Raw genomic sequence first — 16502 nt, 5'->3', positions numbered from 1 at the left:
TGCTGTTAAAGCTCCAGTTTCTTGAGCTACTTTCTTTTGTTGCTAGTTTGGACTTATCGATGCATTTTCTGTACTGGTGTTCTGTACAAAACTGTACAGTGATCCGCACATTTGCGACCTTTTCACTGAAGGAGATGGAGAACTCCGAAGCAGCCATGGACTTAAACTTCCTCTGGGTGTCTGGATACAATAGCTTATCCAGCGTTTTTTCTCCTGGATCTTCTTCTCCTGCTTGAATGTGGGGCACTCCTTGGATATTGGAGCATGCGCACCCAGGCAGTTGATGCACACAGGTGGTGGTGTGCATTCAACCCCAGCAAGCTCGCACTTCCCACACATTTTGCAGGTCGTTGTACCTGTACATCGCAGTGAGAACTTTTGATAGTTATAACACCTCATTGGTGCTGGAATGTACAGACGAACAGTCAGATGATACATTGCTACCTTTATTCGTTCAGGCACGGTCTCGGCGTCGAAGGTAAGGATGAAAGCACCCGTATCGAGTAGCTTATCACCCACACGCTTCTTCAACCTCTTCACGTCGGTTACACCCCGAAGTGCTAGGTACCGTATCATTGTATCGTCTTAACCAAATCCCTGTGGAATATTACTCCCTTTCAGGAATTAAGGGTTTGGTGCTTCTCGATTTTCACCTCTACCTTTCCGAGTAACTTGGGTTTAAGTAGCCGCCTGGACTGTTCAGCCGTAGGATGTCTTGATAAATACGGATCCATCTCGGAGCTTGCGTATCTCGTCGACTTCACCAGCAACAATTTCTTCGATTGAATTGCTTATCATAAAAGGACATTCGTCAAGGAAACTTTTACCATCGACCCTGGAAGCAACCAGGAATCGAGGAAGACGTTCGTCACTTATGTAGTCCACAGGAACTGGAGAATACCGCTAACGTTTTATACCAATGTTAGACGCTGTTTTTTGAAGGGTGCCACCCTTTGTAAAAGAAGGAAGAGAAAGAGGTTCCATCTTTGGTCCCACGAGTACTCCGGAAATATGAGGTCGACCTTCGGCAGAGCCAAGATGTATCGAAGGCAAGGCTATATACTCCAGAGGGCGCCCGGTATCTGGAGTGGGTCACTAGGAACTATTCTCCCAGTAGCCATGCATCACCTCGCCACGACCCGAAACTTGTGATTTTGGGAGGATAAAACCTCCGTATAACCTAATCTACCCGAGGCAGAGAGGGTGGCCAGACAGGAAGAGGAATGAAATTTAAGATGGTGAGAATAGAAGGGTAGAAATAGTGATGAAGAATAAAGAGCGCAGACACCTCTCAAGCAACTTGGGGGACACCTTGTTAGTCTGGTCCTACACCGAGGCCAATCCAGCATGTGTTACCCTGAGCTGGCACAGCCCTCGGGATCAACAAGCACACAAGCCCCCACACCAACGTCAAGGTTATGGTGTCCCTAGAGGGGCTGGCATTTCTGAATTCCGATTTGGCGGTTAAATCGAAGTCCAATTTTTGCGTGCAAACGACTTAGAATTAATGAGGTTTTACTGTAACTACTTTTTCCCACATCTGCAGGAGATAAACAGAATTTACAAACAGCATTTCAAATCTGTAAAATCTGTAGTATTCAGTACTATGCTTCTGTATTGGCATAGTATATGTATGTAAAAAAATGTAGAAAATAGGGAAATCCATAATAGTTGGCCACTTTTTGGGAAGTACGAAAAAAACAAGAAGGCAGTGAGAGAAAATATACAGAAAGACATAACAAAAAGTTGCAATAAACTGGAAGATAAAGACTGAAATGGCTTGGTCACACTTAAAGGATGAATGAGGAAAGAATGTTAGCCTACGTAAGAAAAAGTACAATGAGTTCTGAAAGGATAATTACCTGTGTTGTTTTACCACAACCAGTATTCCCCCTGATTATCACTACAGGGTTGTCATTGATTGCTTCCATAATAGCTCCCTTCATAGCAGCAACAGGCAACTGATGGCGTTCTTTTATCATAGATATGAGAGCCTGATCATTCTGTAGCCTCTCTTTGAAGTTGCTGGCCAGATCTTCACTAATTGAATCCATAGACGCCTACAAAACGAAAAATAATTATGTATATGTAATTATGCACACACTATCAAATCTAAACGGTTATGAAGTAATTGGATGGTATTATAAATCACTCGACCAATCACCAAAATTGATATTTTTAGACTATTGCTCCATCTGATAACTAAAGTTGTAAACTTTATACAGTTTATTGTTCAGAAATTCAATCTCAACATGGTTTCACGGGAAATGTATTTTGAACAAACACCTACCCCTTAACCCTTTTGCTCTCAGGCCATTTTCACCAGTCAAGCCCAAAACACTCAGGCCATTTTTCATGATTATGCATGTTAAAATGAAAAAAATTGCCGTATAAAGAAATCCCCAGTTACAAAATTGAAAAAATCACAGTAGTACACTATTTAATATCGTTTTAGGAAAAAAATATCCCAAAATTGTTCATGGCAAATTTTACTACAAAATAAATTTTGAAATTTGAAAATATATTACAAAAAATAAAAATCGGTTTTTAAATACTAAAAAAGTAATATGTTCTTTAGTGATATTGTTGTTCAGTCATTCTGAAAATAAGAGCATTTAATTCTGTATAACATGATATAATTTTGTTTTTTGTATTCTTATTTAGTCATGAGTTATAGCACCTGACGCAAAGAACTGTACACGTACCTTCCGGAGTCAGCATTTGTGTTTTAGAAAACATTCTCCTATCATCAGTACCTGTAAAATCCGGATCACTTCTTCTTTATGTACAGTTTTTCCCACACCTGTGGGGTCGCGGGTGCGAACTGTGTCGCACATGTGGATTTGGCTGGTGTTTTATGGTCGGATGCCCTTGCTGACGCCAACCCTATATGAGGGGGAGGTAATCACTATCGCGTCTTACCGTGGTAGATTATAGTGCAGTGTGTTGTCTGAATATGAAGAATAAAGTGTTGGGACAAACACAAACACACAGGCCCCGGGTCAGAAAAATTAATCAATGGCGATTAAAATTCCCGACCTGGCCGCGAATCAAACCCGGGCCCTCTGAACCGAAGACCTCAACGCTGATCATTCAGCCAATGAGTCGGACTGAAATACGAATCAATATCGGCTATAACGTCACCGTCATCATCTAAAGCATCTAAATAATCCAAAACATCGGAATTATTTAGCCTAGAACTTGGCCCAGCCATGGAAAAAAATTAGGCCTACTCGTGGCACGAAAATCTAGTAACACGAAATGTTAAACTAAAATTCACTTGAGAACACCGATAAATGTAGAATATAAACAAAATATAATTAACAATAATCTATTATTAAAATGGAAACAATAAAACGAAGGAAAACACGTATTTTGAAGCTGAAATGAGACTGTACTCGCAAGCAGCACACTTCAACTCGCCATGCGGTGAACATACGCGGTTTGATAACTTCATTTGTTCCAAACAGGTGAGCTTAGTGTCTCTATCTCTCGAGAAAAGTGTAAACTAAATCCAAAAGCTACTATTGATGTCTTTTCCTGACATCTGGGGGTCCATTAAGGTACTTATACAGACATCCGAACACAAAGCCGATAGATCGGCACGCTGAGTGTTTTAAGCAATACCACCCGAGCCGATAGATCGGCTCGCTGAGCGTATAAGAGTTAATCATTAAATTAAAGTTTTGCATCAAGCGACTAACCTTCATAATTTCTTATCTTTTTGTTTTCTTTCAAGGTTTGACCTTAACTATGCTCATCATCTTTCTAAAATTATTTAATCTTCTATTTTTGGATCAATTTTCCAAGATCAACACTTTCTTTTAGTTGACAAGTTCCCACACCCCCATTCTCACATCTGTAATTTTAATGTAATGCAGCATCTAGTGTAGTACCGGTATTTAATTTCTACCTTCAACTATGTAATTTCAGAACTATGTAATTTCAGATTACCGTCAAGGCTAGGCTTCCTGCATAGCCAGAGTAACATTGTTCTTAATAAAAGAAATACCTATATGCGTAACTATTGTAAAATAAACTAGGATAACCAATCCTGTAAAAAAAAAAGTTATATTACTTGCTGAATAGTTAATTGTAATAATTCTTAATTGTCCCTTGCTCTGCAATCATTCAGATGTTCCCTGGAATAATTTATTGTTTGGGGATGAACTTAGTTATCTTTATTCGGATAGTTGAAAGACTTAATTTGATGATATGCTGGGAGTAACTCATTGCTCCTTGACCTGTCTGGACATGTTAGGAAACGTCAAGTTCTGACTGGTGCTAAAAAGGTGTGAATACTGAAAAAATTGAATTTCATGTGGATTTATATAATCCAATCTTGATCGGTAACCTTTGATACTCTTATTTAATTGTGTTTCATACCTTGTTTCATGACGATCATTAACTTAACACATTTTTATCTTAATGATAGTTTGTGTGTTGGTTAATTGGGTCACTGACACACCCATATTAATAATTTCAGCTGTGATCAATGATTTACGAATTTGATCTGAGGTGATTATACTTCGAGATTATTATAAGTTATAAGATATTGAATTGATATTCGATGGATACAGTCATTCTATTAAATTTGATTTCTACAAATATTAAATATTTTTTCGTTTGGCTCTTGATTATTTTTCTTTTTATTGTCCTACATTATTAGTCTCAGTAATTGAGAAGTGCAGTCTTCTTCTTCTTTCTTTTATGACCACATAGGATCACTTTAGTCAGTCCATCGTTCAGGTCTCTTTGAAGGAATTGTTCGGGCTTTGCGGCCCTCACAGTACTTCTTCAGACGGTCCGCTCTTCGTGCCCTTTCCTCAGTTGAAAATATGCGTGTTGTTGGTTTGTTTTGTGTAAGGGTAAAGCGGAGGTTTGTATTCTTGAGTTTTGTATTCAATTTTATATTATTTGTGGTGTCTTCTGTTGTAGGGTCTACTTCCTTCAGATCCTCTCTTACTTCTCTGATCCATTTACATTCTGTTGTGGTATTTTTTGAGACGAGATTGTGTTTTACTAGTTGTTTCAGAAGTCTCGAATCCTGCATCCTCATGATATGTCCAAAGAATCCCAGTCTCCTCTTACGCATAGTAACTGTAATAGGTTCTAGCTCTTTGTACACCACTTTGTTAGGTATTAACCGCCACTGTCCATGTTTCTGGTATTTTTTGTTGATGCAGGTTCTTCCAATCCTCTTTCACTTTTCTGAAGTCTGTCAGTTTATCAAGTAATTGACTAGTTATTCTTATTTCCCTTCAGCTGACCTACACCGGTTTTTAAAGCATCCTTTTATTTATATTAAAATCTGTCTAAATTAATGCTGGTCTTACCAATGCATAATTTAGTCAGCTAGATGGAAACAATGTAAAGATCAAACGACTTTCCGGAATGTTATAGATAGCATCTTCCACATTATACTGGTCGATTAATGGAGTTAGTGTTTCATATCAGTGATTAATTAATTTATTGACTATGCCATCAAAATATTCAAGGTCAAATGAAATACAAGATAAGAATATTTCTGGTTATTTCCACAATCTTTGTAAGCAGATTTATTTAGTAATAAATCATAAAGAAGGCAAAGTTAGCATTTCCCCAGAGACTTGTTTCTCTCCTTGATTTTTCCCAATCATGAGGAATATAAGGAAATTCATTTCTTCTCACTCATTATAGAAATTAGTAGGGTCTAGGTTTATAATCAACCTGAAAGACTTGGTAAGCATTTTCAAAAGAATTACCGTAGCAAGTGGTCCTTCATCAATATTGCAAGCAGTCCAAGCATTCCAATTGGGTTGTGGAGGAGACCATGGAACTACTCCTGCAGGTTGAGGTTTCGTTAGAATAAATTCTTCTAAGACGTGGTCAGTGACCAATGAAACTGGTCCATCTGGTGTAGGAGGCTGGAAAAAATTACAACGAATGAAATGTAGCGAATTATTGTTAAACAATGTTGATAGCAAGGAAACAAATCACACACAAAAAGACAAACACAGTCATTACACAAAAGCCTAGCCAATTACCCAATTCCTATTAGCAACATAAACTTTTTCCCTAAAACTTAAAGGTAATGATAATCATTCCTCCATCTTTCTGTTGGAAGTTTGGTGAGCCATTATTTGATGCGTACCCTCTACTTAATCTTCTGCTTCACTAAGCAGGTGGCCCAGTGCCCCAACCATCCTTGAGTTCCCATAAATGCAAAGACGGACGTTTTCATTATGATTCCCATATTGCTTTCCTGATGTTTCCATTGATATGTATCACTATTCGTTAAGAGTTCAGATATCAGTAGCCCTAAATGAATTTCTGCTGTTTTTTGTAAAGCTCAGCTAGAGTATTAACCAGCTTTTACATTTACAAAGTCTTTTGTTGGTTCCCTCAGGTTCCCTATGCTATTTACTTTTGTGACATTTAATGCTTCCCACCATATTCCATGACGTCAGGCTGCTCGAGACGGAAAAAACTGAAAATAGCATCTCACTAACCTATAACACTTCGAGTAACCACTGCATGATGACGAAACCGGACAACACGCACTTTACGACAACACTTGGACGAAACTAGCCAATTATGAATATTAGGGGAGTTACACAAACCGCATGACAACTCCGACGAGCAGGTTGAATACTCAACAAGTTACGTAAAACGCATGACAGTTCTGACGAGTGGGCTGCATACCCAACAAATTTATTTTTAAATAAATTATTAAGAGAAAGAAAATTGATTGCGTGTTAGATATTTCCATAACCATTCTAAAGAAAGATTACCAGATTCAAATAATATACTGTATTACATAATATTTAAACTACCTACTGGTACCTTTCTTGTGGTCAGTGAATGAGCAGAATTACAAAGGCAGCGTAGTGTCAACAGTTGATTCACACTGGACCTTTATTTGAGGTGAGTACTGTAATAGGAATAATATTAAAATACTCTACAAATTAATAATATACATTTGTGTAATGTTTACATCATTTTCCAGAGCGTTCATACATATACTGTACGTTGTTTCCCACGATTTACACTCCCCCCCCCCCTCCCAAGTTTAGACGGTATTCCTTAGGTCCCTTGAAAAGTGTAAAAAAAAGGGGCAATACTGTATTTTTAATATGCATTTTAATTAGTTGTCGGGTAAACACCAAAAGTGTCGGAAGGGATCTTTTACAGTGTATTACAGTAGAGTCCCACAAACTCAAATCTCAGTAACTCAACATTCTGTAATCTGCAGAAGTCTCTTTCCATATCAGATAAATCATGAAATTAGCCTTATTTTCTTTCTGTATGTACACTTGTTGAGTGGTATGACCAGAGACAGTAATTTTTGGAACATACTGCAATACATGGAAATGTTTATGGTGACAAGAGACTTATTATACACGAGTAATTCCCACCTACCTTCAGGTAATACCTTTTGAATATGGGACAACCAGAGTCGACTCAATGCATGGGGTGGACTTTCCATCAAAAAACTGAACTGTGAGGAATTAATGGAATGCAGTGCCTATATGAATTTCTTTAAGTTAAACTTCCTGTGGATTTGACTTCTAAGTGAATCGTTGTGCGGGGAAGTTTTCAAGCTGAAAGCTATACAGTGAAAATGTCCAATGAGAAGAGGTAATAAAACATGACTGTGGACGTTGAAGACTCAACATTTCATGTACAGTATATGCAGGATATTTTATTACTTTTTAATAAATTGTTTTAGATTAAGTTTATATCCTTATTTTGTTATATATGTTAGAACATTCACTATTGCAATATATCCTCAAATGACTTTCATATAACCATTCCCCAAGTCCATCAAACTCAATATTTTTTTAACAATACCCTCTCAGACCACCACATTAGGTTGAGTTTGAGATACTCTCCTATATTTAGAGAACATACTATTACACGCCAGCCCCATGGTAGCTACTTTTGGTATTTCCAGGAAGGGGCTGGAGACTCAGACGACATGGAATCTCCCAGACGGCCTGTGGGGCAGAGCCGGCCCTTCCGTGCATTGTTCTTGGCGGCCGGCTTAATTGTGAGTTTCTTTGGGGTTCAATGGGAATGTTCTGCCTCCAGTGACATCGTAAAAGTTCTGGATCAAATTACATGAGCTATAAAAAGGGAGACTAGCCCAGATGAGTCAGTGAGTGTTGGACCCGGAGTGATAGTTGGGCTCCGAGGTGGAGTCAGTGAGTTGGTGTTCGGCGCCTGGGCTGAGGGCAACAAAAGTGTTGGCTGTCGCCAGTGACCCACCAAGGTCTGAACGAGAAATTGTGGTTGTAGTGTCTAAGTATCCAGTGAGTACCTGCATGGGAGATGGCATATGTGATACAAGACTGTGTACTGCCTTAGAGTATTGTGTGTGTGTACTGTACTTCTGTGGATTGAGGACCGCCATCGTGAGTGTGAGGATAATTGGACGTGGGTTAATATTCGCTGTCGTATCGTCCTGCTGTTGGATACTGTTGAGCTGTTGCTGATTGTTGTTCACTTCATGTGATTGTGCGAAGTACCAGACTATCACTGGAGTTCGAACCAACGAACAGTCGTCGTGTGTTGTATAGCCAGTGACACTGTGTTCAAATCCAGCTATCTACACACAGCCACTGTATGAGTTGATTGACTGGACTTGGGGAAGTGAAAGTGAGGCTTAGGCATCCGCAGATAGACAGCGGCCTAGACCTCCTACTGTGTATACAGAAGAGAGATTTGTAAATAGACTGTAATTAGTGTGGCCATTCATAACTGGCTAGAATTGCTTGAGTTTAAATATGTGTGTGTGTGCATTTATTAGGTCGTCCTGAAATAAATGAGAATACTGAAACAGATGGAGTTTTATATTCTTGACAATATTTAAAAAACGAATTTCCAGGCTGTAACAGCCTCAACAAAGATAATGATTACGTTACTGTCACTACCAAGTATGGAAATTTCAATAATGAATATTACAAAATGTACTTACCAGTGAAACAGGTTGAACATTGAGACCTTCTAAAACATCCAGCACCTGTTTTTCTAATTCAGGAGAGAGAGCAACTTGATATGGCTTCATTTGGTCAGCTTCTTTAGTTTTCTTAAGAGTTCCACTAAATGCTTCAATAACTCCCAAATGAAAGAGCTGTCTCACCAAAGACAAGGCACAGCTCTTAGAGGCCGACTGCTTGTTAGAACCAGTTTCTCTCCCTGTAATTGCTGTGAATAAGATCACAATATAAAATACAGCTCCTTAAACCATGCTAATAATGTTTCAGTATTTAAAACTGAAAAGAATTACACAAAACTGACAAATCCAAATTAAAACATGCATCTGTACAGCAGTATCTTGTAGAATTTCTTCTGCCATGGAGAGCTGATTCACATTTCAGAGTTAATAAGTAAGTAATCATAATAAGCTCTCTCCCAACATATATATATTTAAAAACACACACAAAATAGGTGGTTTATATTTGAAACAAGTACCTACATCATACTTGAAACTTGTGGGCAGTTAGAAAACTATCAGCTCTTTTCTGAATGACGATATCACTGGGTAAGTAAAGAACTCCTCCTTAATAACAATCTTGACAAAATGCTGAACACTATACATGAATCTCTTGGTGAATCATTCCGGTGATTTAAAAGCATAAAATGTTGGTCCTAAACTCCAATATGTCCTATTAATATATAAAAGTACCCCATAAGAAACACACTCATTAAGTTAGACTTATCTGTGCCAGTAAATGGCAGAGCCAAAATTCATTTTTTTTCATTTACTGCATCCAACAGTGTTACTTCAGCCCGCTTACAGATTATCACTACTGCATTACTGAGTAATGTACCATGATTACCAACATTAACTCTCATATTTATGAGAAATTCACATCCATGTGCCTAATCAGAGTAAGCCAAGGTAATAACATATAATATATTAATCCTTTACAATTGATAATATAATGCAAGAAAATATATATTCAATCCACATGATTCACAGTTTAAAACTTTGAAATGCCATGGAAAAAACTATTTTGCCAAGGTAATAACATGTTTCCGCTCACGTGTCGACAACAGATCGACAGCTACCGCTCAGCGCTAACACTCGTGTGTCAAGCTCCGTCACGTAACTACTCTGTGGAGTACATTACGACTTCTAATTAATTTTTTTTTTTTTTTTTTTACAATTTGTTTTATGTCGCACTGACACAGATAGGTCTTATGGCGACGATGGGATAGGAAAGAGCTAGGAGTGGGAAGGAAGCGGTCGTGGCCTTAATTAAGGTACAGCCCCAGCATTTGCCCGGTGTGAAAATGGGAAAGCACAGAAAATCAGGGCTGCTGACAGTGGGGTTCGAAACCCACTACCTCTCAAATGCAAGCTCACAGCTGCAGGCTTCTAACAGCACGGCCAACTCACTCGGTCGCGACTTCTATTTATCATTCAATGAGTGCTGCTACCTTCTGAGCACTGTCAGATTGAAGTTCAAACAACTTCATTTTGAATGCGATAATAATATTAACATGTTTCTTTGGAGATTTATATGCTCAATGGAAAGCAATCTCAGGAAAATGGCGGCGCCCGGCTCGACGAGAGGATGAAACATTGGCGACAATTATGAACCGAATTTCCAGACAGTGACAACGAATGTGATGAACTTTTCAAGAAAAGTGATGAAAGTGAGGTTTCAGAAAGTGATCTGAGTGATAATGACAGTGATGTGTGCGAGGTTGGAGGAGGTGATAATGTGTCGCCGCGACCCGGACCTCACCGGCGGGTACAAAATCTAATACTGCTGGGAGATCATGGACTACATGTGCTGTAGGCCCGCCCGAATTCCCTGTTAGGTCAGTAACTGGATTTGTAAGCCATGGTAATAGACCTGTGACAGAATTACAGTACTGGCAATTATTTTTTACTGATCAGCTACTAACCTCCAAAGATGTGTTTTCTCTGGATAGATTTCTACAAATATATTGGAATCTTCATCCCTCCTCCCTTCAGACTGAGCAGGTAGGACCACAATCCAGGGACTCTAAAGTGAAAAATAGTGTCTTACTTGGATACGAAATTCAGGGAATTTTTAATCCCAGGGCAAAACCTGTACAGTAGGTTTCAAGGGTCATACTGTTTTCAAGTGCTGCAACAAGTAAAAGTCAACCAAGTGGGGACTTGGCATTTAGGTACTTTCTGACTCTCTTACTGGGTGTGTGCAATGGAACCTTACTATTGTGCAATGACAACACAAGCATTTATTAGGCCTGATTTTTTTTTTTACCGCTAGGATTGTCATCCATTTGGTGACAAAAATTTTGCAGGCTACCTATGAAACAGGTTTTCACGTCATCACGGACCGGTTTTATACTAGTTACGAGTTAGCAGCTGAACTGTTGAAACTGAAATTCCACATTACAGGCACTGTAATGGTCAGCAGGAAAGGCCTACCTCCCCAAGTGAAGAAAGAAGCAACCAAGAAAATGATGCAGCATGACATAGTAGCAGTGAGAAAAGATTATCACGTTCAGTTTGGAGGGACAAGAGAGTTATTGCCATGCTGTCGACATTGCACGACAATTCCACTCAGGTGGTGAAAAGGAAAGTAAGGAGAGGAGTTGAGGAACTTGTCCACAAACCAGTTGTATGTGGTTATAATAAGTACGGGGGAGGGAGGAAGTTGATGTTTCTGACCACTACACGAACCCGTATCCCTTTACACATAAATCAGTTAAGTGGTGGCGGAAAATGATTTTCTGGCTTCTGGAGGTATCCATCGTGAATTCCTACTTTATCTTTAAGGAGACAAACTAAAATGTTGCACCTGAAGTTCAGGAAAAACCTAGCAAGAAAACTTGTTAGGAACATCCAGAACACTCAGTACCGGAAAAAGGGCAGGCGATCCACTACAGATGATGAAGTGCGACTAAATGGCAAGCTGCATCTGCTTTACCCCCTTTCCCAAGGAAAAACGAAGGACAGCAATGTTTGCAGCAATAGGAATGTAGCAGGGGGTGGGGGAACAGATTCACCTCTGCAAAACCTGTGAGAAGCAAACAGGATTTACCCAGGATCGTACTTCATAATGTATAACATCCTCCAGAAATTCAGATGAAAATTTGGAAAAAAAAAAAAAAGGTCGTCTTTCTTATATCTTTGTGTATAATATTTTTGCATTTTGAGCCTGTACAAAGTTGTTCCAAACATGTAAAAAAAAAAAAAGTGCTTCAGAATACAGGTCCCAGTGTGGCAAAAACAGACTGAAATAATACAAGTTGAGAGACATTATGACTACAAAAATATTCGAGGGCAAGAGGGTAAGTCTCAGAATGCAATCGAAAATTTGTTAGAGAATATTATAGAATATACACAAGTACTATTTATAGTTCTTTATAACCAGAACTCGTGTCCACTGCACGAAGTGGGAGGCAGTTATAAAAAGTGAAAAGAAAAGTGGGGGGTCTAATACGTGAGGAAATATGGTACAGTAAAACCTGCCTTTAGTGGAACCTATATGATATGGAAAACTGTCCATATCAGAAAATTCTCACGGTCCCATGAATTATGGTTTAATATTCACCTAAGTTTACCTGTATTTAGTGGAACCTCTCAGATGTAGAAACAGAAAACAGTTTTACAGCCATAACGAAAAATAAGTAAATTTTCTTCCTTTTTCTTTTCAGTAAGTGTGTATTCCAAATAGATCTAAGAGGGCCAAGATAGCATTCGGCCAGGAAATATCTGTCCCTGTGCTTAATGCTGTAACTTGGATCGCAGAAGCAGTGAAAGGAGTGTCGCCAAATACAATACGACAATGCTGACGGTTGGAACTTCTTACCAAATTGTACCAAATTATTTTAATCCTCCTAGTCAATACTGTATATTTTACGTCCAATTAGGGCAAAACTTCACACGGCATAGGGTCATCCTCATTAATTCACCAAACATGTCTTATTGAGGATGACGAACTTATCTATTTATGTGTGAAGTTTCGTCTTAATTGGGCATAAAATATGAAGTATTCACTAGGAGATTTAAAATAGTTTTGTACAATTTTGTAAGCAGTGTAATTATGGTAATGTCAATGCAGAACATTACGTGGCCACTGACCTAGAAGTTGCGATAGAGGCGGCGTTAGAAAACACCGAAGAGTTCGTCACCCATCACCTCCACGAAAAGAAAACAGAAATTGATGGCGATGATGACGAGAACAAAGACGATGAAGAAGATGGTTTATGTAATGTGAAGTCTTACTGACATGCCATACAGCTGTGAAGGACACTTTATTTTTTGCAACAGAAAAAGTCGTAAAATTGGTTGACATTAATTGCCATACCCGCATTATAATTAAGAATCGTGCTACCAGGGATAGTTGCGTCCAATGTACAATTCTGGATTTCTGGAAGAAGTAAATAACAGTATTATTGGTGTTACTTCTATAACATGTAGTGTGTATTAAATAAGTGTATGCACTGTACTACTGTGTATGGTGACGATGTTCTACACAAGAAAAGATTTGTGTTGGTGTTGATGAACTGGTGTAAATAAATGTGTGATTATTGTATCTGCTACTGCACAAAGCATATAAATCTACTGGTGTGGATTATATAACAGAGGTATGTACTTATGGTTTTATTTTATTTTTTAAGCACCTTCATTAAATGGAATCCTGCATACAGTGGAAAAAAATTCTAGTCCCTCGGGTTTCCGTTGAGGGCAGGTTTTGCTATATATTATTAAATAAAGAAAAGATGCAGAACTACTTTTTTCTCAGATTAGCAATGCAGATCACACAAGAATCTATTTCAATATAAAACAGAACCCCACTAACAATGAAAATTATGCTTTTAGCATCGTAGGGAATACAAGTGGCAGTGAGAAAAATACGTGTACAGTCATATTGGGATTAAGGTATTCATGTTCAAGTACACAAGAAAGGTTGGACGACAGCAGATCTGGTTCAGGACTGGCTGAAGATTACATGAGGTCACCGTCCTGTTTTAGACCAATATCGTATTTCACCCCTTAACCGTCGCCGTTGCATAATCATTGCATCCTTTTTTTTTCTTTTTTCAATACAAAAATCAGATTTTAACTTTTCATTGCATAATCGTCACATGTTCAAATTTTGTTCTTCAATTTGCTTAAAAGGTAGGCCAAGAAGGAACAACACTGTAAATTGCATATCAACGTGCAATTAAAATACATGTATGACTTATGGGCAATTCAACAAGTCATGTTTGTGAGATGTCACACAATGTATAAATAAGTAAATACATAAATAATATCAGTAGACGTACGACGCATAGCTTATCCGTAGCTTGACAATATGGTCGTGAGATAATGTACAATTTATTCATCAGTGACATACTATACCCGTAACACGGTTCACAATCAAAGTCCCGATGTATGCGGAGTTATGCTACCCACCGAGCACGCTCCCCTGCGACCACGTCAGCTGTGAGCAGCGGGGAAGTGAAACGTCACGACCGAGTAACGTGACCAAGGTGGTGTTACGTCAGACGGAATGTTCCATTTTCTTCCATCGTTAATTTCTTTCAGACGGATTGATGATATAAAAAAAGAACATCACAGCATAGCCTGATTTTTTATAGTCATAATCCCTAAATTTCATGGAGATCCGTTAAAATGTATGAAAGATATTAGCAATTACGGTTCCCAGGGAATACTGAATAAATAGGCAAGCATTTCGCTTGTCAGATCAGTCTGCCTTGTGTCACAGTCGATGCCGGTCAGTCGGCTGTTGGTGATGTTAGCCGCCAGTTCATCTACAGTACAGCTACAGTCTACACCTCGACAACGTCGCTTCACTGCATCGTATTTTCAAGACAGGACTCTGTCCGAGTGAAGCGTGAACTTTGAACATAGAATACTTACGGTGTTACGGAACTTATACATTTGCAGTGAGTAGAACTTTATTAAAGGAACTAGTAAAAATTCGAGTTCAACTCCAGGACTTGTAAATCATAGTAGAACCAATACTTACGTGTGTCACGTATGTCAGAACAGTTTCAAAGTGAATTTAATTGAACTTTGACGTTTCGACTTGAGTGATAGAATATCCAGGTACTTTGTAATGGACTTTACGTATTGCAAGTGTTCTTGTAGTTCACTTCAGACATTGTGAAGAACGCAGTACTTATAAGTACTTAACGAATAGACATTTCCATGACACGAATGCAGTCTTAAATCGCTTTAGACGTTCGTATAGAATACAGTAATTACGAGTGATATTTCCATTTTGAACTGTGATGTGCTATTTGACACGTTATCTCGCAAGTGCTTTTGGTCGGTCGCTGCAGACATTTAATTTCATTCTAGAATATTCAGAAATTATCTCCAAATGAAGTAATTCCATCAGACGCTATATTTTCTGATGTGATTAAGAATAAACTGTGTATTTATTAGTGTAAAGAAACGGTGTTAATTTCTAGTTTCGTGGGAGGACACCACGCCAGTGTAGGGATTCAAATTTGATTTTTCCTTTGTGTGTGAGCAAACAACCACAATCTTTTCACAGAAGTACATGCTATTTTTCTAAACTAACATTTTTGTTCTAAGTCAGAGCATAACCAATTATTAAGTATTACGTCACGATTACGAAGTGCTGTGATTTACGCGAAACCATTCCATTACTCGGACTGTCAAATGTGGACACTCGCGTAACATAATCGGTGAGTGGTTACCTCGAACCAAGACCTTCTAGAATCAACGACGACCAGCTTACAACGGATCGTGTTCCATGGTTCGGTTGCTGAACACGAAGGATCGTGTTTCCATGGTTTGATCGCTGCCTTTGAAGAGATCCTGTTCCCATGGTTGGGTCTCCGTTCCACAAGGAGTATCTATGGAGACAACTAGAAGTACTCATAACTACTACACTGAGGTGATGTGGGAATCTGACTGTATTTTCATGAATAAATTTTTCCATAAACAATCGGTGTCCCATTATACTTATCTGACTTCCCTCTCCTCTGTAACCATTCAGATAGTGACTGGTCACCACCTGGGCCGAGTCTTATGTTCGAGCTAGCTACCAAAATAAACTTTTATGGTTACAATACCAATTCTCATTTGAAATATGTAAGGCTGTAAGTTATCGCTTCTTAGCAATGTTGCTGCACACACTTGTTTTCCAGTAAGGCTTTCAAAAACTTGCAACCACGGGGATCAGAACGCGCAGGCAAACGGCGCCAAAATCAGTCCTGAGAATCTAATTCTTTTCTTATCATGTGTAAACATCAAAATGAACGAGATCTTTTTTCGTAAAATTGTAATGTACGCCTATGGCCATGGGCCACATTCCTGTGGCCTGTTATATAATTGAATGTTCCGGTATTGGGAAATTTACGAGTAAGTACATTCCTGCTTGCAACCCATGAACATCAGCTCAAGTGGACTTCATGTCCTGGGGGTAGTAGGTTTTTCTTGTTTCATATTTATTACATACTCTAGTGGAAGTATTGACTGCTCTGGAAGGTATAGATTCACATCTTTGCGAGTGAAATTTTTTTGTGTG

General features: G+C 38.7%; 1 protein-coding gene across 2 annotated transcripts in view; it reads right to left on the bottom strand.

Annotated features, from left to right (window-relative positions):
• mle (maleless) overlaps window positions 1-16502 on the bottom strand; it is a 278516-nt gene that overhangs the window by 189743 nt on the left and 72271 nt on the right. For both annotated transcript variants that reach the window (XM_067135650.2, XM_067135651.2), the window contains 3 exons: window positions 8960-9189; window positions 5745-5906; window positions 1863-2060 (listed from right to left, as the gene is read on the bottom strand). In XM_067135650.2, the coding sequence (XP_066991751.1) occupies window positions 1863-2060; window positions 5745-5906; window positions 8960-9189 (590 nt within the window). The remainder of the gene's footprint in view (window positions 1-1862; window positions 2061-5744; window positions 5907-8959; window positions 9190-16502) is intronic.

This window comes from Anabrus simplex, chromosome 1 (genome assembly GCF_040414725.1).
Source record: "Anabrus simplex isolate iqAnaSimp1 chromosome 1, ASM4041472v1, whole genome shotgun sequence".
Lineage (NCBI taxonomy): Eukaryota > Metazoa > Arthropoda > Insecta > Orthoptera > Tettigoniidae > Anabrus > Anabrus simplex.
Note: the sequence above shows the minus strand (reverse complement) of the source record. Positions and strands in the feature narration are given on the sequence as shown.